This window comes from Microcebus murinus, chromosome 2, assembly GCF_040939455.1.
Source record: "Microcebus murinus isolate Inina chromosome 2, M.murinus_Inina_mat1.0, whole genome shotgun sequence".
NCBI lineage: Eukaryota > Metazoa > Chordata > Mammalia > Primates > Cheirogaleidae > Microcebus > Microcebus murinus.
This window is the reverse complement of record NC_134105.1, coordinates 49386751-49410943: the sequence shown is the minus strand read 5'-3', so window position 1 is coordinate 49410943 and position 24193 is coordinate 49386751. Positions and strand designations below refer to the sequence as shown.

The 24193-nt window shown below is 41.3% G+C and overlaps 1 protein-coding gene and 1 non-coding gene across 3 annotated transcripts in view; both read right to left on the bottom strand.

Annotated features, from left to right (window-relative positions):
• Window positions 1-24193, bottom strand: part of ALG6 (ALG6 alpha-1,3-glucosyltransferase) — a 51816-nt gene that overhangs the window by 27513 nt on the left and 110 nt on the right. The window contains exons 1-6 of one of the 2 annotated variants that reach the window (XM_020288990.2): window positions 20263-24154; window positions 19397-19666; window positions 14371-14455; window positions 7790-7879; window positions 5852-5940; window positions 1631-1713 (exon numbers count right to left, since the gene is read on the bottom strand). In XM_020288990.2, coding sequence (XP_020144579.1) covers window positions 1631-1713; window positions 5852-5940; window positions 7790-7879; window positions 14371-14455; window positions 19397-19478 — 429 coding nt within the window. In that variant the 5' untranslated portion in view covers window positions 19479-19666; window positions 20263-24154. Of the gene's footprint in view, window positions 1-1630; window positions 1714-5851; window positions 5941-7789; window positions 7880-14370; window positions 14456-19396; window positions 19667-20262; window positions 24155-24193 lie in introns of those variants that run through there. The other variant, XM_020288992.2, reaches the window with a different exon arrangement.
• On the bottom strand, window positions 20417-20503 carry LOC142869823 (small nucleolar RNA SNORD16). Its single transcript, XR_012918375.1, has one exon. It is a non-coding gene; the product is annotated as a small nucleolar RNA SNORD16 (small nucleolar RNA).

Genomic DNA, 24193 nt, shown 5'->3' with positions numbered 1-24193 from the left:
AAAAAAAAAAAAAAAAAAAGTAGCAAATGTTCCCAATTTCCTGAGATGCTATCCCTTCTTTTTATCAAAATATTCCATTTTTTGGCTGGGTGCGGTGGCTCACGCCTGTAATCCTAGCACTCTGGGAGGCCAAGAAGGGCAGATCACTCAAGGTCAGGAGTTCAAAACCAGCCTGAGCAAGAGCAAGACCCTATCTCTACTAAAAATAGAAAGAAATTAATTGGCCAACTAAAAATATATAGAAAAAATTAGCCAGGCATGGTGGCGCATGCCTGTAGTCCCAGCTACTCGGGAGGCTGAGGCAGAAGGATTGCTTGAGCCCAGGAGTTTGAGGTTGCTGTGAGCTAGGCTGACACCACGGCACTCTAGCCCAGGCAACAGAGTGAGACTCTGTCTCAAAAAAATAAAAATTTCCTTTTTTAAAAAACAACTCTTTAGACACTAAAGTTTCATGGAGGTGACATAGGATACTTCAGTAAAATGACTAAACGGCATTTATCAGAGGAAGTACTTTTGGATATACAAATCAGAGAAGTCAATCTAATGATTAACTTATTTAAAATAACCAAGAAGGATATTTGATAACCATGAATATGAAAATATATAACAACTTTTTTTTTCCTTTTTTTTGTTTTGTTTTTCGCTTTGTTGCCCAGGCTAGAGTGAGTGCCATGGCATCAATCTAGCTCACAGCAACTTCAAACTCCTGGGCTCAAGCAATCCTGCTGCCTCAGCCTTCCGAGTAGCTGGGACTATAGGCATACACCACCATGCCCAGCTAATTTTTTGTATACATATTAGTTGGCCAATTCATTTCTTTCTATTTATAGTAGAGACGGGGTCTTGCTCTTGCTCAGGCTGGTTTCGAACTTTTAACATTGCGCAATCCACCCGCTCGGCCTCCCAGAGTGCTAGGATTACAGGCGTGAGCCACCGTGCCAGACCTTATAACAACTTTTTAAAATGCCTTTCAATTTAGTCAATCTCACAAGCCAGCTCGAAATTCAGATTTACCAGTTAAGCAATAAATTCAGCATGGTGTGTAGTTCAGCAGTACATAACTTATAAAATTCAGTATGTCTTATTAGTACTATAGTAGGGCATTAAAATAATTACTGTGAGATAAGCTGGTGTTTTCTAAATGAAAATTAATTGACAGAAGATACAATGTTCCTTATTCTGTTTCCAAAAGCATGACTCTCTAAAGTCTATACTTAAGTCTATACTTAAGAGTTAGGCTAATAAAGAAAATAGTTGCGGGCTGGGCGCAGTGGCTCATGCCTATAATCCTAGCACTCTGGGAGGCCAAGGCTGGCGGATCACCCAAGGTAAGGAGTTCAAAACCAGCCTGAGCAAGAGTGAGACCCCGTCTCTACTAAAAATAGAAAGAAATTAATTGGCCAACTAAAAATATATAGAAAAAATTAGCCAGGCATGGTGGCGCATGCCTGTAGTCCCAGCTACTCAGGAGGCTGAGACAGAAGGATTGCTTGAGCAATCCTTCAAACTTGAGTTTGAAGTTGCTGTGAGTTAGGCTGAACCCACCTCACTCTAGCCCAGGCAACAGAGTGAGACTCTGCCTCAAAATAAAAAAAGAAAAAAGAAAGAAAATAGTTGCTTTAAAACTTACCTTTTTCTTAGTGGAGATTTCTTTTAAACAACAACAGTACAAAACCACTGCAGGTATGTAAATCAGCAAATCAGCAATTAAAACTGAAAAAACAAGTAAATAATTTTCACCATGAGTCCATCAGGATCTACAACCACCCATAAACTGCCTCCCTTCCTCTAACCTTGCTTGAGAATTCTATTAAGACAAGGTTCCTACCCCACTATGGGCACGTCAATTAGTCCTTTTCATTCATTCATACAATTAGTCCTTTTCATTCCTTTCACCTGTGCCTAATTTTTTTTTTTTTTTTTTTTTTTTTGAGACAGAGTCTCACTTTGTTGTCCAGGCTAGAGTGAGTGCCGTGGCGTCAGCCTAGCTCACAGCAACCTCAAACTCCTGGGCTTGAGTGATCCTTCTGCCTCAGCCTCCCGAGTAGCTGGGACTACAGGCATGCGCCACCATGCCCAGCTAATTTTTTATATATATATCAGTTGGCCAATTAATTCCTTTCTATTTATAGTAGAGACGGGGTCTCGCTCAGGCTGGTTTTGAACTCCTGACCTTGAGCAATCCGCCCGCCTCGGCCTCCCAAGAGCTAGGATTACAGGCGTGAGCCACAGCGCCCGGCCTGTGCCTAATTTTAATTACTATGTTACAAAGGAGTCTCTTAATTTTCTCTAACAAATTTATACATTTAATTGATTGGAATCCAACATTCTCTCTTTGCTCTGACTTGAGCTTAAAAATTAAGAATATTCACTATTACCTTAACTGTTAGTTGAAGATGGCATAATATATAATTTAGTCTGTGTTATCAGTGATAGAAATGATACCTTTCTAAAGAAGGGGTTTAATCATAATATGCTGCTTCTTGAGAGCTTGTACTTCTAGAATTGCATTACCTTCTGCTCTGCCACCTTTCTTGTATTTATATGGATGGCTATATAAATATATATATGTGGATGGCACAGCAGATATATATGTGTTTACATATATATGTAATCGTGACCAATCCTGGTTTTTTGCCCCTTTCTCTTTGGACCATGACAAGTCCCTAAGAAGTGATCTCCAGAGCTGGATAACTTTAACTTAAAGTAAAGAGACCTTTACATGAAGTAATTTGCATGTAATATAATATAGGAAGGTATTTTTTAGGTATATTACAGGCTTACTTTAAACCATTTGACTTATGCTCCAATGTAACTGTAATTTAATGTTGGTAGTACAGCAAATTATGATGAGAAGCTTTACTTGTATGTTTAAAAGTTTCATAAGTTCACATGCTTAAATATGGATATCAGAATTTAAACAATTCTTGGCCAGGCGTGGTGGCTCACGCCTGTAATCCTAGCACTCTGGGAGGCCAAGGCAGGTGGATCGCTAAAGGTCAGGAGTTCGAAACCAGCCTGAGCAAGATCAAGACCCCATCTCTACTAAAAATTGAAAAAAATTTGCTGGACAACTAAAAATATATAGAAAAAATTAGCCAGGCATGGGGCACATGCCTGTAGTCCCAGCCACTCGGGAGGCTGAGGCAGAAGGATTGCTTGAGCCCAGGAGTTGAAGGGTGCTGTGAGCTAAGCTGATGCACGGCACTCTAGCCCGGGCAACAGAGTAAGACTCTCTCAAAAAAAAAAAAAAAATTTAAGCAATTCTTCAAATGAATGAATGTCTCCTTAATATACTGATTACAAGGCAAAAGAAGAAATTAAGAATATTCAAAATGAGGGAAGACTATTTTTTCTTCAAAATCTGTATACTCCAAATTTTCTGCTATGAAGAATAACTCAAATGTTGCAATGCAAAGGAGAATCTTTTTAAAATGTTAATCTTTAAAAAAATGTAAAGTTTTACTAATTAATGCATATAAAGAGTTTGAGAGGTGCAGGTGAGGTTAGAAAAATGAAAAAAAACAAAAAATAGTAATTTATAACTCTAAATGTGCAGTTCAGGACAAAAAAACCACAAAACCAAATATATTAGGTTCTCTAAATGTACAACATAGCCAGCCACATAGACAATTTTTTTTTGTACCTCACTAAATATAGTGTCTAGAAAAAGGTAAGTGATAGTAAACTGTCAGTGTAAGATGCTACAATCTATCTTATGTTCAACTCCTGATGCCACTTTTTTTTTTTTTTTGAGACAGAGTCTTGCTTTGTTGCCCAGGCTGGAGTGAGTGCTGCGGCGTCAGCCTAGCTCACAGCAACCTCAAACTCCTGGGGTCAAGTAATCCTTCTGCCTCAGCCTCCCGAGTGGCTGGGACTATAGGCATGGACCACCATGCCTGGCTAAGTTTTTCTATATATATTAGTTGGCCAATTAATTTCTTTCTATTTTAGTAAAGACAGGGTCTTGCTCTTGTTCAGGCTGGTTCTGAACTCCTGACTTCGAGCCATCTGCCCACCTCGGCCTCCCAGAGTGCTAGGATTACAGCCATGAGCCACCACGCCTGCCCTGATGCCACATTTAAGATGACACTGACAAACAGGAACGTACCCAAAGGAGTGCTGGAACAGAGGCCTCAAAACCTTAATCACATTCAACAAACTGGTCATCCAATCTATGGAATAACTAAAGTATCTAGGAATTTTTAACCTAGAGAAGAAGTGACCTCAAATGCTTGTAATATATTAGGTATATTAGGGATCAGATTTGTTCTCTGTAACACAAGGAAACAAAACCTGGAATGACTGGTGAAAGTTCAACATAAAAAGGTAATTTTTGATGATGGGGGATCTCTGAAAAAAAAAATAGTCTGTCATCTCTAAATGTTGTGAGTTTCCTGCAAATATAGGTATTAGTTCAGAAGCTGAATAATCACATGCTGACTGTGCAGTACAGGAATGATTAAAGCTTTGGAGGGGTAAGGGGAGTGATGTGGGAGAAGGAAAGCCAGGCAACATAAACCATCTCTTGGGCCTGAGATTCCACAACTGGATGAACGGTAGAGAGAACAAACTCTGGCTAAATTTAGACTAATTAAGGAAAAGGTCTGAGCTGCAACAACTTGGATGGAACTAGAGATCATTATCCTAAGTGAAGTAGCTCAAGAATAGAAAAACGAACACCACATGTACTCTCTAATAATTTGGTACTAATCAGTGGGCCCCCATGGGCACAGAGAGAAGTAAAGGTCATTGGAAATCAAGAAGCAGGGAGGGGAAGGGAAGAGGGGCAAAAACCTACCTATCAGGTACAACGAACACTATTCGGGTGATGGGCACAAGAATAGCCCTCACTTAAGCATTATAAAAGATAGCCATGTAACAAAAATATTTGTACCCCCTTAATATTTTGAAATTTAAAAAAAAGGAGAAGGCCTGAGCTAGCATTAAAGTCTGAGTCATATAAAGCTTTTAAAGAAATCTAAGCTTATTACATTCAAGCTCCCAGAACAGCACATATAGATGCTCAATAAACATTTGTTGAGTGGATTGTTTAATTTAGCAACAATGCACAACAATACAATGTATGAGACACAATTGTAAAGTCTACTTTAAAAAAAAAAAGTGAAAGGGATTTGGAATGAGAATATTAAAGCAGCAGCCTCAACAACCAAAACTTCAATTTATAGCTGTCTGACCTCGGCTAAGCTATTGGCCTCATTTAACTATGCCTTAGTTTCCTTATCTTAAATTAAGCATTATAAGGATAAATATATATAAGGATTTACCTCATTTGGGTGTTCAAAGAATTAAGTGAGATAAAAATTAAAAACACCCAGAATTATTCCTCTCTACTCTTTTTTTTCTGCTTACATAAACATTTGGTCTTATATATGTGTATGTGTAGGTATAATTTTTTTTTTTTTTTGAGACAGAGTCTCACTCTATTGGCCAGGCTAGAGTGAGTGCCCTGGCGTCAGCCTAGCTCACAGCAACCTCAAACTCCTGGGCTCAAGCAATCCTCCTGCCTCAGCCTCCCAAGTAGCTGGGACTACAGGCATGCGCCACCATGCCCGGCTAATTTTTTCTATATATTTTTAGTTGGCCAATTAATTTCTTTCTATTTTTAGTAGGGACAGGGTCTTGCTCTTGCTCAGGCTGGTATTGAACTCCTGACCTTGAGCGATCCACCACCCCCCCTCGGCCTCCCAGAGTGCTAGGCTTACAGGCGTGAGCCACCGCACTGGCTTAAAATTTTAAAGTCAGTAAAAACAATAAATAGTAACTTTTATCAGTTTATCCAAAATTTTTTAAAATCAAATTTTACCCTCAATACCTATTGCCCTTTTACCTGTTGCACGCATGAAGAGTTTGTGTGCCTGACTCTCATATCCACGTGATGTATGAAGAGCAATCCAGTCTTGATTTATAAACTTTGCCCTGCAAATCAAAGCATATATACATGTACTTTATTCCTCATTACTTTTAGCTATAAGGACATTTGAGGACATATGCATTTATTTTGAGAATTGTCCATTGCTCTTATATATAAAGTGATAGAGTCAATGCTTAAGCTTTATTCTTTTTATTTAATCATGTGGAACTGACTTAAGCTATGAAACAGCATCTTTCTTGCTCATCTTCCAACAAACCATGTAATGTGTAACTACAAACCCTACCTTCACAATTCTACCAGTGTAAAAAACAATCTGGTGTCTCACATTTCATTTATTAAACACATACTTTATAAAGAACAATATGCTAGTATTGAGCAGAGGATCATGTTTTATGATTTACAATCTTTTCAGTTATCATAACAATTGGCTATAATGAATAGCTATTAATCATAAATCATTGCATAAAACTAAACATAATTGTTAAAGATAAAGTAAATTTTCAATCATATTATATTACCCCAAACACTATAAAGTATAACTGATTATCATGATGTTTGGAAGCTTATTTCAATCCATGAAGCTTATTTTTATAAACTATGAAATATACTCATATGCTGCATAATAATGCTTCAGTCAACATTGGACCACATGACTATAATCCCATAAGAATATAACACTGTATTTTGACTGTACCTTTTCTATGTTTATCTATGTTTAAATACACAAATATTTATCATTGTTACAATTTCCTATAGTATTCAGTACAGTAACATGGTGTATAGGTTTGTAGCCTAGGAGCAACAGGTTACACCATATAGCCTAGGTGTGTAATAGGCCATATACATCTAGGTTTTTGAGGCTTTTTTTTTTTTTTGAGACAGAGTCTCACTGTGCTGCCAGGGCTAGAGTGCCGTGGCGTCGGCCTACCTCACAGCAACCTCAAACTGCTGGGCTCAAGCAATCCTTCTGTCTCAGCCTCCCAAGTAGCTGGGACTACAGGCATGTGCCACCATGCCTGGCTAACATTTTCCATGTATGTTTTTAGTTGTCCAGTTAATTTCTTTCTATTTTTAGTAGAGATGGGCTCTCACTCTTGCTCAGACTGGTTTTGAACTCCTGACCTTGAGCGATCTGCCTGCTGTGGCCTCCCAGAGTGCTAGGATTACAGGCTCGAGCCACTGTGCCCGGTCACATCTAAGTTTTTGTAAGTACACTCTATGATGTTCACATGACCACAAAATCACCTAACAACACATTTCTCAGAATGTATCACCATCATTAAGTGATACATGGTGTGGTGAAAGTAGAAATAATTAAACAAGGAAGATGAGTTCAGGAGATACTATGAAAAAGTTCCTCAAATTTTTGCTGACACACTTCTTCAAGTATGAGATGGAATCCCATTACAGAGTAGAACTGGGTCTCTACTAAAATACAAGTTTCTCTTCTTCTATAAACTATTCAATTTCTTTAAAAGGAAGAGAAATTCTATCCCTGAATGTTAATCATAAGTGAAACACTATTAATACAATAATTCTAGTTTCTAACTTGACAGATTAGTTAGAATACCATTTGGACCTATATTTTTCATTTACTTTGGGCCATGCCAGAAAAAGGCTTTCCTACATACAACTAACCCATATAAGATCTCAGTAGTCCATCCATGACTGGTAACATCTCTACTTCAAAACAAAGGTAGGTTTTTGTATTTCTTTCTAGATTGTCCTCCAAAGAAATTATACAAATGTTCAAACTCTCACAACCCATTTATAATACATAATTACAAGAGCAGCTATGAGCAATCACTTTTCTATTCAAGAAAGCCCAATCACACTGGTTCTTTATCTGCAAAGAGAATAATATTCAGAGTTACAATAAGAAGAAAAACTTACACATATGCACATAAGAAACTGTGATAAGCTGTTAGAGGTGGGTAATCCAATCCCCAATACTGTAAATTGTTATCACTGCTGTTAAAATACCTGAAAAAAAAAAAGAAAGCACCATTCCATTAATTGATATTCAAGCAGACTTTTTATCATTTTGAGACAGAGTCTAACTCTCTCACCCAGGCGTCCTCATAGCTCACTAAAACTTAAACTCCTGAGCTCAAGAGATCCTCCTGCCTGAGCCACCTGAATAACTGGGACTTCAGGCATGTGCTACAATGCTTGGCTAATTTTTTTTTATTTTGGTAGAGATGATAAGGGAAACCCCCATCTATTACTTGGCACATCAGGCACCAGAGACCCCTACCCCTCAGGAAGACCCGCATCAGCATAATACTAACCTGTTACCTGGTCCATCAACTAGTCTAATGCCTGGTATCAGCATAACACTAAAGCTATTGCCTGGTTCTTCAACATAATACTAACATTACCTGGCGGGCATTAGCAACCTGACACCCCACCCCTCAGACTACAGCTTAATAAAAATGGGAAAAATCTGGTAGACAGTGCTCAGAATTTGCTGGAGAGGCCCCTCTGAGCCTGCCAACCAGAATAAACTTTTGATTCTCTGACTCTCCGTGTGCCACTCAGTTTGTCCTCAGTACCACCTGCTGTAACACTTGCTGTTACATTTTGGTTCCCTGACACAGAAAACCAACCGCGGTGTTGGCCCCTTGAAGCCACCGGTTGTGGGTTGGGGAACAAGCACAGCGACTGTCAGGAACTCGACTGTTGGGAACTCGGCAACAGAACAGAACCGGCGCCAATCGCCATTCTGCAGAATATCTTTGCTCCTCGGGAGCTCCCACCGGTCCCGAACTCGCCCGGACACGCCGGAGGGAAGGACAAGTCAAATCAGGTCTGGAGGCATCAGACCAGGTAAGGTTCCTGGACCCGCCTGAGTCAGGTCCCTCAGATGGCAAAAGAGGAGCTAGATCACCTCCTAAGAGCAGGGAATTCCCAGGGTGGGAATGTGTGACTCCTGCCTGTCTGAATGAGAGAGTGAAGAGTGAGTGAAGAGGGACTGTGGTTCCACAGCTACGGCTACGGAACTTGAGTGGGTCTTCACCTGCGGTTCTGCCACAATGTCCTACGCCATAGGGTGATTCAGGCCAGGCTCCGTGGCTCACGCCTGTAATCCTAGCACTCTGGGAGGCTGAGGCGAGCGGATTGCTCGAGGTCAGGAGTTTGAAACCAGCCTGAGCAAGAGCGAGACCCTGTCTGTACTAGAAATAGAAAGAAATTAATTGGCCAATATATATATTTTTTCTATATATATAGAAAAAATTAGCCGGGCATGGTGGCAAATGCCTGTAGTCCCAGCTACTGGGGAGGCTGACGCAGGAGGATTGCTTGAGCCCAGGAGTTTGAGGTTGTTGTGAGCTAAGCTGACGCCACAACACTCACTCTAGCCTGGGCAACAAAGCGAGACTCTGTCTCAAAAAAATAAAAATAAATAATAAAATAAAATTTATAAAAGGGTGATTCACTCCCCTAAAGGGAACGACAACGCCCAGGGTTTATACGGGTACACCTTCGTCAAGATGTGCCTAAGTTCCCGAGGGGGACGCAATCAGGCACATGCCTGAGAAAAACCTCCCCCACTTTGTCTGTTAAGCTGCGAAACCGTCCAAGGGTCTAGGATAGGTAGTGTAGACTCTAAGCCTAAGGTCTTTAAATGCATGTTAAAGAACTTTAAGAAGGCTTTCACAGTTACGGTGTCACATTGAGACCCAGTAGACTTAGGACCTTCTGTGAATACAAATGGCCCACATTCAGGGTTGACTGGCCCGCAACAGGAACCTGAGACCTCTTCACAGTGTGAGCAGTTTGGGGAATCGTGGCAGGGACTCCTGGCCATCCCAACCAATTCCCTTACATAGATTCATGGCTAGAGATTCCTCACATCGTGCCCCCTTGGGTCTGGTTCTGTGCTAATAAGGGACAGAGCAGGATTTTTGTGGTCCAAAGGACCAGAGACTCCAAACTGTCCAAGCCCATCTATCAGGAAGCTCCTGAAGAGGATCCACTATCACTGCCCTACAACCCTACCATGACACCTCCTGAAGTACCCCCAAATCCACCAGACACCCCGCCACCAGTTCCAGACCAATTGGGTGCCGACACTCCCATCACCTACCAGCTAAGGTCAGCTCAGGCCCCAACTTCAGCCCTCCAGATGCCCGTGTGAGGTGCGAGGTCCGATGCAGATTACAGATGGTGGGTCTGTTCAGCCAGGTCAGCCAGTCCTGTACTACCAGCCCTTCTCCACCACTGACCTTCTGAAATGGACGCACCACACTCCTCCATACTCCAAAAAACCTCAGGCCCTCGTTGACCTTCTGGAATCCATCTTTCAGACCCACCATCCCATTTAGGAAGACTGCCGCCAGATCCTTCTGACTCTTTGTAACACGGAAGAACAACGGCAGATTGTAGCTGGGACCCAGAGGCGGCTCCAGGACCAGGCTCCAGCAAGAACCTTGGACGTGGAGCAATGGGCACAGAGAGCAGCGTCCGAGACCAACCCAGATTGGGATTTCAACTCCCACAGCGTACTAGAGGCACTTGGAAGGTATCGGGATGCTCTCCTCCACGGGGTCCCAGCTGAACTGAACACAGCTACCACAAAGATTTAAAAATTCACCAACTCGGCCGGGCGCAGTGGCTCACACCTATAATCCTAGCACTCTGGGAGGCCGAGGCAGGTGGATCGCTCAAGGTCAGGAGTTAGAAACCAGCCTGAACAAGAGCAAGACCCCGTCTCTACTAAAAATAGAGAGAAATTAATTGGCCAACTAAAAATATATAGAAAAAATTAGCCAGGCATAGTGGCGCATGCCTGTAGTCCCAGCTACTTGGGAGGCTGAGGCAGGAGGATCACTTGAGACCAGGAGTTTGAGGTTGCTGTGAGCTAGGCTGATGCCACGGTACTCTAGCCCAGGCAACTGAGTGAGACTCTGTCTCCAAAAAATGAAAATAAAAAATAAATAAAAAAAAATTCACCAACTCCATTCGGGGAAGCTCTAGCTACTGACCTCATCTCCTTTCCGTGAGAAGAAACCCGCTGCACTTCTACAGTATGTCAATGGTCTCCTCCTAGCAAGCCCAACCAGAGAAGACTGCTACCGGGGAACCATGTGCCTGCTCCAATTGCTCACTGACAAAGGACACAAAGTCTCCTGGGAAAAGATCTGCAGGCACTCAGACTTGTGGGGAGAGGGGGAAAAGGGCATTTATTGAAACCTTAAAATTTGTATCCCCATAATATGCCGAAATAATAAAAAAAAAAAAAAAGATCTGCAGGCAACAGGTGAAGTACCTAGGTTTCCACATCACTCAGGGGTGCTGGACACTGGGACATGAGTGTAAGTACACCATCTGTACGGTTCCCAGGCCAACTAGTCAGAGACAACTCAGAGCATTCCTCAGAGCAGCTGGATTCTGCCGCATCTAGATCCCAAATTTCTCCCTAAAAGCCAAGCCTCTGTACGAGCCCCTGTGTGGGCCTCAAAATAAAGAATTGCAATGGGCTGAGAGTCAGAAAAGGGCTTTCCAGAAAATAAGACTTATTAAAAAGAGTCCCCGCACTAGGGCTATTAGACCTCACCAAAAACTTCAACCTCTTTATACACGAGAAAAAACAAGTGGCTCTGGAGGTTTTGACTCAAACCGTGGGCCTGTGGCAGGGACCAGTGGCTTACTTGTCAAAACAATTGGATCCGGTAGCGGCAGGGTAGCCACCTTGCCTCTGCGCTAAGGCGGCCACCATCCTGCTAGTCAAGGAAGCAGGCAAACTCACTCTGGGACAAAACCTCCGTGTGCGAGTCCCTCATACAGTAATATCTCTAATGAACACCTCAGGGCACCAGTGGCTCTCAAGCAACCAGTTAGCACAATACCAAGGACTACTATGTGAAAATCCACAGGTAACCCTGGAGATGTGCGGACTTTGAGTCCTGCCACCCTCCTACCCACTGAGCCAGGGCCCCCGAACCATGACTGCACTGAGGCGGTACAGGAAGTCTATGCCAGAGGCCAGATCTGAAAGACAGTGCTCTACCAGCACCAGACTTAGAACTCCACATGGATGGCGGTAGTTTTATCAAGAGTGGGAAACGACTGGCAGGCTTTGCAGTCACCACAGTTGATGAGGTAATCACGTCAGCTCCTTTGCCCTAAGGGTGGTCGGCACAAAGGGCGGAGCTACGGCCCCCATCCAAGCCCTCAGGCATGCCCGGATTAAGAAGACAAACGTATACACAGACTCTAAGTATGCATTTGCCACAATACATATCCACGGTGCATTATACAGGCAGAGGGGACTGCTGATTGTAGGCGGAAAGGAGATCAAAAATAGCGATGAAATCTTCCAACTGCTAGAGGCTGTTTGGGAGCCGAAAGAAACTGTGGTCATCCACTGTTGAGGGCACCAAAAGGGCACAGATCCAATTGCCACCAGCAATAGTCTAGCAGACCAAGCTGCCAAAAGTGCAGTCAGCCAAGAATGTTCAGAGGACAACACTCTAACCCAGTGCCAAATCTTGTTGGCACCCAAGTGACCCGAAGAACCAAAATATAGCCCAGAAGAGAACCAGTGGGCAGAGCAGGAGAAGGCCAAGAAGGACGCAGACAGGTGATGCCATCTACAGAACCATAACATCTTTATCCCCATAAATTAGCATACCCTATTGCCTCCAGACATCACAACCTGACTCACTTAGGGAAAACAGCCCTTAGGCAGCTACGGGCCAGGTACTACTACATCGCCAAACTTCCATCCAACGCTGCAGCAGCCAGGCCAAGACAGGCCCCAGGAATTCAGTACACCGCAACCTCTCCATTCAAGATACAGAAACTGATTTCACCGAAGTAAAACCATGTCGGGGCTATAAATACCTGCTGGTAGTGATATGCACCTTCTCAGGATGGCTCGAGGTAGTCCCTACCCAGACCTAAAAGGGTAGGGAAGTGGCAAAGCTTCTATTGAGAGAAATCATCCCCAGGCACGGTCTGCCACTCTCCTTTGGCAGTGACAACAGACCAAGCTTCACTGAGGAGGTCACGCAATGAACTGACACACTAGTGATAAGGAAAACCCCCATCTATTACTTGGCACATCAGCCACCTGAGACCCCCACCCCCCATGGAAGACCTGCATCAGCATAATACTAACCTATTACCTGGCCCATCAACTAATCTATTGCCTTGGCATATCAGCAAAACACAGAAGCTATTACCTGGAGCAACAACTAACATATTACTTGGGGCATCAGCATAACACTAAACCTATTACCTGACACAAATTAACCTATTACCTGGCGGGCATTAGCCACCTTATACCCCACCCCTGGAACCACCTCAACTTAATAAAAGTGAGAAAAATCAGATAGACGGAGCTCAGAGTTTGCTGGCGAGACCTCTCTGAACCCGCCTACCAGAATAAACTTTTGATTCTCCAACTCTCCCTGTGCCTCCCGTTTGTCCTCAGGACCACCCACTATAACATTTGCTGTTACATTTTGGTTCCCTGACTGGGAAAACCGACTGCGCTAACCGACCACGCTAACCGACCACGCTAACCGACCACGCTAACCGACCACGCTAACCGACCGGGCTGGCCCCTTGAAGCCACCAGTTTGGGATGGGCACAGCAACTGGTGACCTCAGTGACCAAAGCGAACGGGCACCAACCGCCATTTTGCGGACACCGCCATTTTGCAGAATATCTTCCCCTCCACAGCGGGGAAATAAATACTGGACTGGCACCATCACCGGCCCCTACATACTAAAAACAATTATAAAATTTGTAGAGACAACTGTAACCCCGAGAGCAACAGCTCACATAATGGCCTTATGAGGCTATCACTCACTGGGAAGACACACATCAGCATACTACTAATCTATTACCTGGCCCATCAACTAATTTATTAGTTGATGGGCCAGGTAATAGAAGGGCCCCTCACAGAAGACACACATCAGCATACTACTAATCTATTACCTGGCCCATCAACTAATTTATTAGTTGATGGGCCAGGTAATAGAAGGGCCCCTCACAGAAGACACACATCAGCATACTACTAATCTATTACCTGGCCCATCAACTAATCTATTACCTGGCGCATCAACATAATAATAACCTATTATCTGACACAACAGCTAACCTATTACCTTAGCCACGTGAGACTCCAGCCCTCGGACCACCCCAACTTAATAAAAATGGGAAAAATTGGGTACAAGGGGATCAGAATTTGGTGGCGAGACCCTCTTGAGCCCGCCCGTGAATAAACTTTGATTCTCTGACTCTCTGTGTGCCACTCAGTTTGTCCTCGGGACCACCAGCTGTAACACTATGAAATTTCAAAGATGGGCTGACAATATGCTAGGCATATAAATGTTATCAGTATGCGTGAGATGAGGATGCTCAAGATGAAGAAAATAGCATGTTTCCTTCTAAATATTTTCAAACAATATATATTAACTGATTGTGATAAACAATAAAATCAAGTTAAAATTATCCATACCATTGTTTGATTGGTAAATTAAAAGTAATTTCTTGCCAATGTCTCTGAGCTTCATAATCACCAAACATAGGGGGTTTTCCAGCACCTAAGATAAAAGATAAAAAGAACAATACAACAATGTACTTTAGCATATCAGTGATTTTTATTTCATTAAGAAAGGGAGAAATTTGGGATCCAGATGCGGCAGAATCCAGCTGCTCTGAGGAATGCTCTGAGTTGTCTCTGACTAGTTGGCCTGGGAACCGTACAGATGGTGTACTTACACTCATGTCCCAGTGCCCAGCACCCCTGAGTGATGTGGAAACTATACTGTCCAATAAGTATCATAAAATAATAATGAATACCTGCATTTTACAAAGGTCTTATACAAACTTAATATACAAATAACTTAAGGTAAAGTATAGAATCAGACTATATATTACAAAGACATTAATCAGTTCAGACTTTGTGGTCAAATGAATTATGTGAAATCTGTCAGTTTATTGTTTGATTTTAATTTAAAATTTTCAAATAAGGGATAACAGACCTTTAATAACTTAACATGTGATAGTGTCTACTAAGTGCCAAATACAAGAAGCCTATGAACCTATGAAATAGGTATTATTATTACCCTCCAGGCAGTGGTCAGATAATAAGTATCAGAGTCTGGATTTGAACTCAGGCAGACTGGCTCCATAATCCACACTCTCAGCTCCTATTCTGAAATGCTGTACAACTTGGTTAAAGTAGGTTATTACCCTTGAATCATTTAAAATGACATAAAGGTATTTCCATTTAGAAAAGAGAAAACACCCACTCACTAATTAATAGTTGACAACAAAATTGTGAGAAAGCTCAAAGAGCTACAGTATAGCCACAGATTATTAAGCTGGCATGTAAGGTGAAAATCACATATAGTTAAATATACTCAATCTATTGGGAAGGTGTGCCACATTGAAGAATGACATATTGTTGCTCACTGAAATGTAACCTAGCTCTTCTCCAGTTTGGGAACACTACATTAAGTAGATTGCTTGCAATTAATAGTTGAATTATACCAATATTCTTTAAATGCTAGAATCTTTATCCAAGAAGATACTACCACTATGAGATAATCATGGGAAAAGTAGATTAATGTCTCTATAGCATATAAACATTGAGTGACTGGCACAAAATTAACCACAGTATACATACACATGTGTTTGTATACACACACACCTGTTTCTCAGAAAGAACAATGTAATTCTCATCTTTGTATTCTCAGGATGCTTTTAATTTATAAAGGAAGGTTTCATGGAAAATTTAAGATTTGAGATGATTCTTATTTATTTTTTTTTAGAGACGGGGTCTCGCTCTTGCTCAGGCTGGTTTCAAACTCCTGACCTCGAGCAATCTGCCTGCCTCGGCCTCCCAGAGTGCTAGGATTACAGGCGTAATCTTTGTATTCTCAGGATGTAGTAGCACCTAATAGATTCTCAGTGAATGGTGATATAGCAAGGAAGCTGATATAATCAGTGTGACATAGCAAGGATTTTCAGTTCAAAAGACTTGGGTTCTGGCTGGACGCAGTGGCTCACACCTGTAATCCTAGCACTCTGGGAGGCCAAAGCAGGAGGATCGCTCAAGGTCATGAGTTTGAAACCAGCCTGAGCAAGAGCGAGACCCCGTCTCTACTAAAAATAGAAAGAAATTAATTAGCCAACTAATATATATAGAAAAAGTTAGCCGGGCATGGTGGCGCATGCCTGTAGTCCCAGTTACTTGGGAGGCTGAGACAGAAGGATCGCTTGAGTCCAGGAGTTTGAGGTTGCTGTGAGCTAGGCTGACGCCAGGGCACTCTAGCCCGGGCAACAGGGTGAGACTCTGTCTCAAAAACAAAAAAAGTTGAGTTTGTGAGTTCCTAATTGTCCACTTACTGGATGTGCAACATTAATTTATGGTGATAGACCAATTAATTATGCCAGGGCTGCTTTAAAATGATGCCCACATACTGGTTCTTGCCTAAAAACATCTTCAAGTTACTGTCTGGCACTTTGAAACTCTAAGCCTCTGTTCGTGCGGCTTACTACTCCCTGTTCTATACATTTCTTCTTTCAACTCATACCCAGCCTTCAAGAATCATCTCAAGGCTGGGTGCGGTGGCTCACGCCTATAATCCTAGCACTCTGGGAGGCCAAGGCAGGCGGACTGCTCAAGGTCAGGAGTTCGAAACCAGCCTGAGCAAGAGCGAGACCCCGTCTCTAAAAAAAAATAAATAAGAATCATCTCAAATCTTAAATTTTCCATGAAACCTTCCTTTATAAATTAAAAGCATATTGATATTAATTACCTACTTCTCATAATGCTTATGCTTTTAGTATCATATGCTTAGTCATATGACTATACTATTTCCTAATTACTACCCAAATAAGAATTTTAGTTCTTATAGACAGAAAAATTGATTTTCTAGAGCTCAAAGGAAATATATTGCTAGGCATATAATACTTTAAAAATTTGTTTAATTAGGCCGGGCGCGGTGGCTCACGCCTGTAATCCTAGCTCTTGGGAGGCCGAGGCGGGCGGATTGCTCAAGGTCAGGAGTTCAAAACCAGCCTGAGCAAGAGCGAGACCCCGTCTCTACTATAAATAGAAAGAAATTAATTGGCCAACTGATATATATATAAAAAATTAGCCGGGCATGGTGGCTCATGCCTGTAGTCCCAGCTACTCGGGAGGCTGAGGCAGAAGGATCGCTCGAGCCCAGGAGTTTGAGGTTGCTGTGAGCTAGGCTGACGCCACGGCACTCACTCTAGCCTGGACAACAAAGCGAGACTCTGTCTCAAAAAAAAAAAAAAAAAAAAAAATTGTTTAATTAAACTGAATAGGAGAGAATGGCCCACAATAAAAATTTTTTTAAAGAAAATAATTTCTCAATGAATTGCATTTTTGCATGTGTATTTCATAGAGGTGTGTGTGTGTGTGTGTGTACGTGCATATGTGTATTTCTATTTTAAAGAATACAACCATTGAATATAGCTTCTTTTGGGGGGAAAAGAGTTGATTTTGATTTTTTGTTTGTTTTGTTTTTATTTGTTTTTGATCCACTGGGATCATAAAAGTCAGAGAGGATCTCAAGTAATTTCCTACACCTGAAAAAAATCCCACTATCTAGGCCTTCTAAAATTGCTCTAGACTTGTGGTCAATGTGGAAGAATTTATTACCATTCTCTAACAAATAGAAGAATGGATAATGACTCTCTTTAGGGTTGAGAAACAAGTTTCTATCCAGAGTCTGACCTACTTCAATAAATTCAGCTGACACTGGCTATCAAATTAGTACTTAAGTTTTTAAAACTGCTAAAGTGCCCTTAAAGCAACCCAGAAGGACAACCCAACTGTACCTGTGGGAGCTTCATTTGGGAAGGGCAAAAAGGATTCCTTCCACAGTGATTAATTCTACAAATTCATTTACATGAGATTCAGAATTACATAAAGAAAACACTCTAATGTATATTTATAGAGCTTCAATTTTGTCTCATTCTCAGGAAAATGGGCTTAAGCACCACTTAAATGTTCATTTTATTAATTGCTGAATTATTCAGAATTATGTTTGAATTTAAAAAGCAAGTAGTTTCATTGTTAACAATACATACTGTCTTTACATTGACATTTTAAACATCATTAAAAAATCTGGTTAAAATTTTCTATAATAAAATCTTCCTCTTATACATTCCATAGCAATGGGTAAGTTGAGAGAAACTAACTGATTAAATAGAACACAGTCATACTTTAACAATGAGTGATATCTTGCAAAAACCAATTCTCTATGACTTTCTCCTCCTAAACAGCCCATGTAGCTTAGGGAGAAAAAGGTCATTAAAATAAAATAATCTTCTTCAGCTCAAATGTTGCTATTTGCTCTAAAAACATTGGTAACACATTGCATCAAGTACAGAGGAACTGTGAATCTCTGCAAGAAAATGATAATCAATCAATACTAAAATCAAAATTTGTCTACTCCCCATGGATTATTTAAAAGTAACAAACAGTATTTATTCAATATTTTTAGGCTTGTGTAAATTAATTTACATAATAAGCAGCTCTAAAAATGTAAGGGATAGAAATTTTAGAAAAATTTAAATTCAAATAATATACATAAGTAGTCTAGTCTGCCTAAATAATGTACACATTTACAAAGAAGGAATACTAAGCAAGCTAGCCTTAGCTTCCACAATTGAGTGTGATGGGGTTTAGGCCAGGCTACTACAAAGTATGGCACCTTGGCATATTGAATATTTTAAGGTTAAGGAATTTGAGAAACAACAGATACAAGAAAGACTGACTTTCCCCCTGAAGCAGATCATAAGACCCTCATGTAAGAGCTGCCCACCCTATACCCAGAAGAAAGAAGCACCATTATCTCCAAAGATGGGTGGATACTCAGAAGAACATCAGCCTAGCTCACAGCAACCTCAAATTCCTGGGCTCAAGCAATCCTCCTGCCTTAGCCTCCCAGAGTGCTAGGGACTAGAGTCATGAGCCACCTCGCCTGGCCAAATGTATGGTCTTGCACATGCCAATAAAGCCTGAAATTCTTCTCTTTCATCTCTATCCTGGTCAGAAAACTGTAACTTGTTCCGAAAACAAACAAACATCTATTCAAAGGAATATTTACCTTTCTTTTATTTTTTTATTTTTATTTATTTATTTTTTTTGGAGACAGAGTCTCGCTTTGTTGCCCAGGCTAGAGTGAGTGCTGTGGTGTCAGTCTAGCTCACAGCAACCTCAAACTCTTGGGCTCAAAAGATCTTCCTGCCTCAGCCTCCCAAGTAGCTGGGACTACAGGCATGCGCCACCATGCCTGGATAATTTTTTGTATATATATTAGTTGGCCAATTAATTTCTTTCTATTTATAGGAGAGTCAGGGTCTCACTCTTGCTCAGGCTGGTTTCAAACTCTTGACCTCGAGCAATCTGCCCACCTCGGCCTCCCAGAGTGCTAGGATTACAGGAGTGAGCCACTGGGCCCGGCCGCTTTACCTTTCTTTTAAACAGTAAAATGTTTTACCTGAATAAGAATTAAGAGAAACTGTCCACCGTACTGTTAGTCCTATTAAGACCACGACTGTCATCAAGTACCACTTCTCCATAGTTCTTCAAATTTAGAGCGGGGGGAAAAAAACAGGACCACTGCCAGAATACTTTTAACACGTAGTCAGTCACTTCTTTTCTTGTTCAGAAAAATGTTATCACTTCTTTGGAATGAGAAGTTTGAGAAGATTTTAATGATGCTTCAATTCCAAACAGTCAACACTGATTATGTCTATGTAGAAGTAGCCTAGAGGGAAAAAAAGATACAAGATTTAGCTAAACACAGTACCTACAACAATGAACCTATTAAATCAAGTAGCAAGATAGAGAATTAGAAGGTGGTGGTAATTTTGAGAGATGAAGGGAAGGGAGTAGTTTGAAGTTCCTTATTCCCTAGTCCTTAATTGAGAAATATACCTCAAAAAGTTAACTCTCCCTGTTAAATGGGACTCAGTATGTCTAAAGATACAGTAAAGATTTGCTCTCACAAGAGAATATTTCTGAGAGAAGAAAACCAACAGATATATGTAGATAATGGCACCAGCAGTTCTATGTAGAATATGTTTACCTACAGGTAGATATAAGTCCACAAAGGTAGACAAAGGGGTGATTTATCTTTGGTACAGAGAGAAAGAGGAATTTTGTCTTCATATATAGTTTGGGAAAGTCTTCCACTAAAGTAATTTCTGTAGCTAGGTTTTGACTTCCTTTCTTCTAAAATATATTTGCACTAACCACACCAACTTTCCATTTTAGAGAAATGAACCTTTGCAAGAAATAGTAAGAATATCCCGAAATCTGAGGAGAAAATACAAAAGCAGTAAAACTTAATTAACCACTTACATTCTTTTTCACTTTTTCCCTTCGGTTGGAGTTTAAAAGAAGAAAGCAAATTAACTTCTTCCTCTTCCCTTTGAAAAATGATGAATGTTTTTTCCTATTTCCTCAGTTAGGAATCACATTTCTCAAGTTTTAGGAATTAAAAAAGGTTATGTCTTGCTCAGTAAGAATTTTTGTCAACCTTCTTTATAGCAGACAACTGTTGCTGAGAACAGAGCAAGACACAAATTACAACATCATTGCAAGTGATAGACTATTTTAACCACAGGATATATTTTAAATATATTCAGAAAAATATAATATATCAACTGAAAATTTTAGTGTATAATCAGTACATGCCACCTACTGGGCTAAAAGTATTTTCTTACTTAAAATAAAAACATCAATGGACAACTCCAAAACCAATGAAGCCTAGCGCCTCAATCAGGTAGGACAATTCAAAGCATTTAATAAGGCTATGTAACTATAATATTCAAATTTAGATTATATAAATTCCCTTTCTCTTTCCTCCCTCCTACTGAATTCACTTTTTTTCTTTCTCTCTCTCTTTTTTTTTTTTTTAAGACAGAGTCTTGATCTGTCACCCAGGCAGTGCAGTCGAGTCAACATAGCTCACTTTAGTCTGAACTCCTGGGTGGGCTCAGGAGTGATCCTCCTGCCTCAGCCTCCCAAGTAGCTGGGACTACAAGTGCTGCACCACCATGCCCACCTAATTTTTTTTTAACTTTTTTTTGGTAGATAAAGGTCTCACTATGTTGCCCAGGCTGGTCTCAAACTCCTGGTCTCAAGCAATCTTCCTGCCTCTCCCAAAGTGCTAGGATAAGAGGTGTGAAAGCCACTATGCCCAGCCTGCATTCACCTTTGACTACTTCATTATTCACTGGAACTTCTACCGCAGAGGCAAGAAAAGAGGAAAAATTAAAATTAAATCACTTTCTGATGTAGATTCTGACTTTGACACTGGTTACAGGCCATTATAAACTATTCACATTCTTTTTTATCCTAATTTGAAAAGCCCCTTTTATCAACATGTTGCACCATGTATTTCAGAATTACTATATAACACTATTTTCTGCTAAGACATCATGTTTAAAATCTATTACATAAATGCTAATTCCTGGAACTAAAAATATAGCTTAACTAATATTCTATCTGGGAAATTTAAATCACTACTGTGACCAACTTAAGTCAACTATCCACAGTTCAAATAAACATTTTTAAGTACTTCCCCAGTAACCTTAAGTAGCAAAAATAAGACTACCAATAGCACTTAATAGACCTAATGAAGTTATAAAGAACATAATGCTTAACTGACATCATGCTGATCCAGTTTGCTAAGAGCACAATGGCAGAAGGAATCACTAACTGATGGATGAAGGGATCAGGTCCAAAGAGATTTGGACAGCATCTACGGACCGACCATGTCTAACTCCAGAAATCACAACAAAGATAAATTCAAAGTCCTGCACTTCAATGTGAAGAAAAAAAACCCCTCCACACAAAACAAAAATCAACTGCATGAATGCCAAATAGGAAGCAACAGATAAATGATAATTATCAGTTCTGTGTGGACTCAGAAGTGATGACCAATGTTACAGGTATTTGGATTAAATATTAGGAAAACTTTTCTAAAAATTCGAGCTGTCCAAAACCAAAATGAGCTTATTGAAAAGGGAGTTCCTATTTAACAGATCCAAACAGAAACTGAGTGACTACTTGACAGGAATATTTTTAGAATGTTAGAATAGATTATTAATTTCTAAAGTATCTTCTAAATCTGATTTTAGAAGCAAATTATGTGTTGAATTAACATAAATCATGACTTGGTCTCTCAACATGTTAATGTTTCCCCTAATTCCCAATGGCTACTTAGTTTTGCCACTTTTGTAGGGCTTCCTTGATGAGTAAAATGATAAGCCTTCTCATCCTCCATAAGTGGCTCATGCTGGAAGCAGAATGACATCAAAAATATCTCCTTTACATGAATAATACTTAGAATAAAATCCAAATCTCCCCTGCCACAAGACTCTCTAAGATCTGACCCTTGCCTGCCTCTCCAACTTCATCTCCCACTTTCCCACAAGGTCTTCCTTCTCTTCCCAGAACCTGTCAAATTCATTGATACCTCAGTTCCTTTCCAGTTCTGTTCCCTCTGCATGGAATGCTCTTACTCATGCAGCTTACTTGTGGCTAATCTTTTCCCATTCACGTTTCATCTCAAGTCATCCCTTTGGAAAGATCATCCCTGACCACCCTATTAAATTTTCCTTCCCTCACTGTTTGCACCATTACCTTCTTTAATTTTCTTCTTAATTCTTTTCACTATCAAAAATTGTATTTTCACATGACACAGAACAATCTCACACACCTAATTCTCAGTAAAAAAAAAGCTGGACAATACAGAATATATACGTACATACATATGGTTCCATGAGTAGGAAGAACTCAGAAGGCTCGTAAGTAGGAAGAACTACTCAATGGTGTTAGAAATCAGGAAAGAGGTTCCCTTTGGGGAGGAAAGAAGGGCTGGTGATTGGGAGGGGTCCCCAGAGAGGTCTTCTGAGATACTGTAAATGTTTTGTTTCCTTGAATGGTGATTAAAAGATGTGTTTAGACCAGCCCGGTGGCTCACACCTGTAATCCTAGCATTCTGGGTGGCTCACACCTGTAATCCTAGCATTCTGGGAGGCCGAGGCCCGTGGACTGCTCAAGGTCAGGAGTTCAAAACCAGCCTGAGCAAGAGCGAGACCCCGAGACCCCATCTCTACTATAAAAATAGAAAGAATTTAATTAGCCAACTAGACATATAAATATATTTAAAAAATTAGCCGGGCATGGTGGTTCATGCCTGTAGTCCCAGCTACTGGGACTATGGGAGGCTGAGGCAGGAGGATAGCTTGAGCCCAGGAATTTGAGGTTGCTGTGAGCTAAGCTGATGCCATGGCACTCTAGCCCGGGCAACAAAAGTGAGACTCTCAAAATAAAATAAAATAAAATAATAAAAGATGTGTTTACTTTGTGGTAAGGTGATTTGTGATAATAAGTTATGATTTGTGTACACTATTTTTCTGTACGTATGCTATATTCCAATTAAAAAGTATAAAAGGAAATTATATATATGTGTCAACTGGAATAAAAGCTCATGTGAGCACGGATTCTCCTGTCTTAGCCATCGCTCTGTTCCCCTCTCTTAGAACAGTGTCTGCAGAAGGCAAGTACCCACGAAGTATTTGCTGAATGAAGGTGTGAAGGTAGGAGTGCGTGTGTGTAAGAGAGAAGAGGGGAGGTACCTAATCTTCCTGAGTCCTGTGTGGTTAAAGATATAATGTGAGGCTTTTAACAGCTCTCTTCTCTTTAAACAGTCCTTTATGGTTAAAAGGGTCCTTTATGACTTTTTCCACCTGTAAATCAAAATACGGCAACGTTCTAACCCATCCACACGCCATGAAGTTGCCATGCAGGTGGCAGAGGAGCTTTCAGTGCTACTTTGCCCTGAGGGTGCATCTCGAAAACCGAAAATTCCGCCGTCCACGTCCCAGAGCCAAATTTGTTCCTTTCAGTCTGAAAGGTCCTTTCCCCCCCACACACACACACAGTGGACACGACACCCGGGGAGGGCAGCTATCCCAGCGGAGCAGATCTGGCAACAGATCCCTCCCGACGTTTCTCCTTCCTTTCTCCAGGGGGCCAGATCCCTAGAACCGCAGGGAGCACGCCAGCCAGGAGGTGCCACCACGACCCCGTCATCCCTTCAGCCGCCCGACCCCCAGGCGACCCTGCGGCCGGTGCTGAGGAGGCCTCGCGCCGCGTCCCTGGGAATGGGGCGGAGCCGGGATCCGGGCGGCCGGCTCTGCGCCGGCTGGCGGCGCGGCGCGAGGCCCCAGCGCCTCCCCACACCGCCGGGCGTCCAGAAGCCCCGGAATCCCGAGCTCTT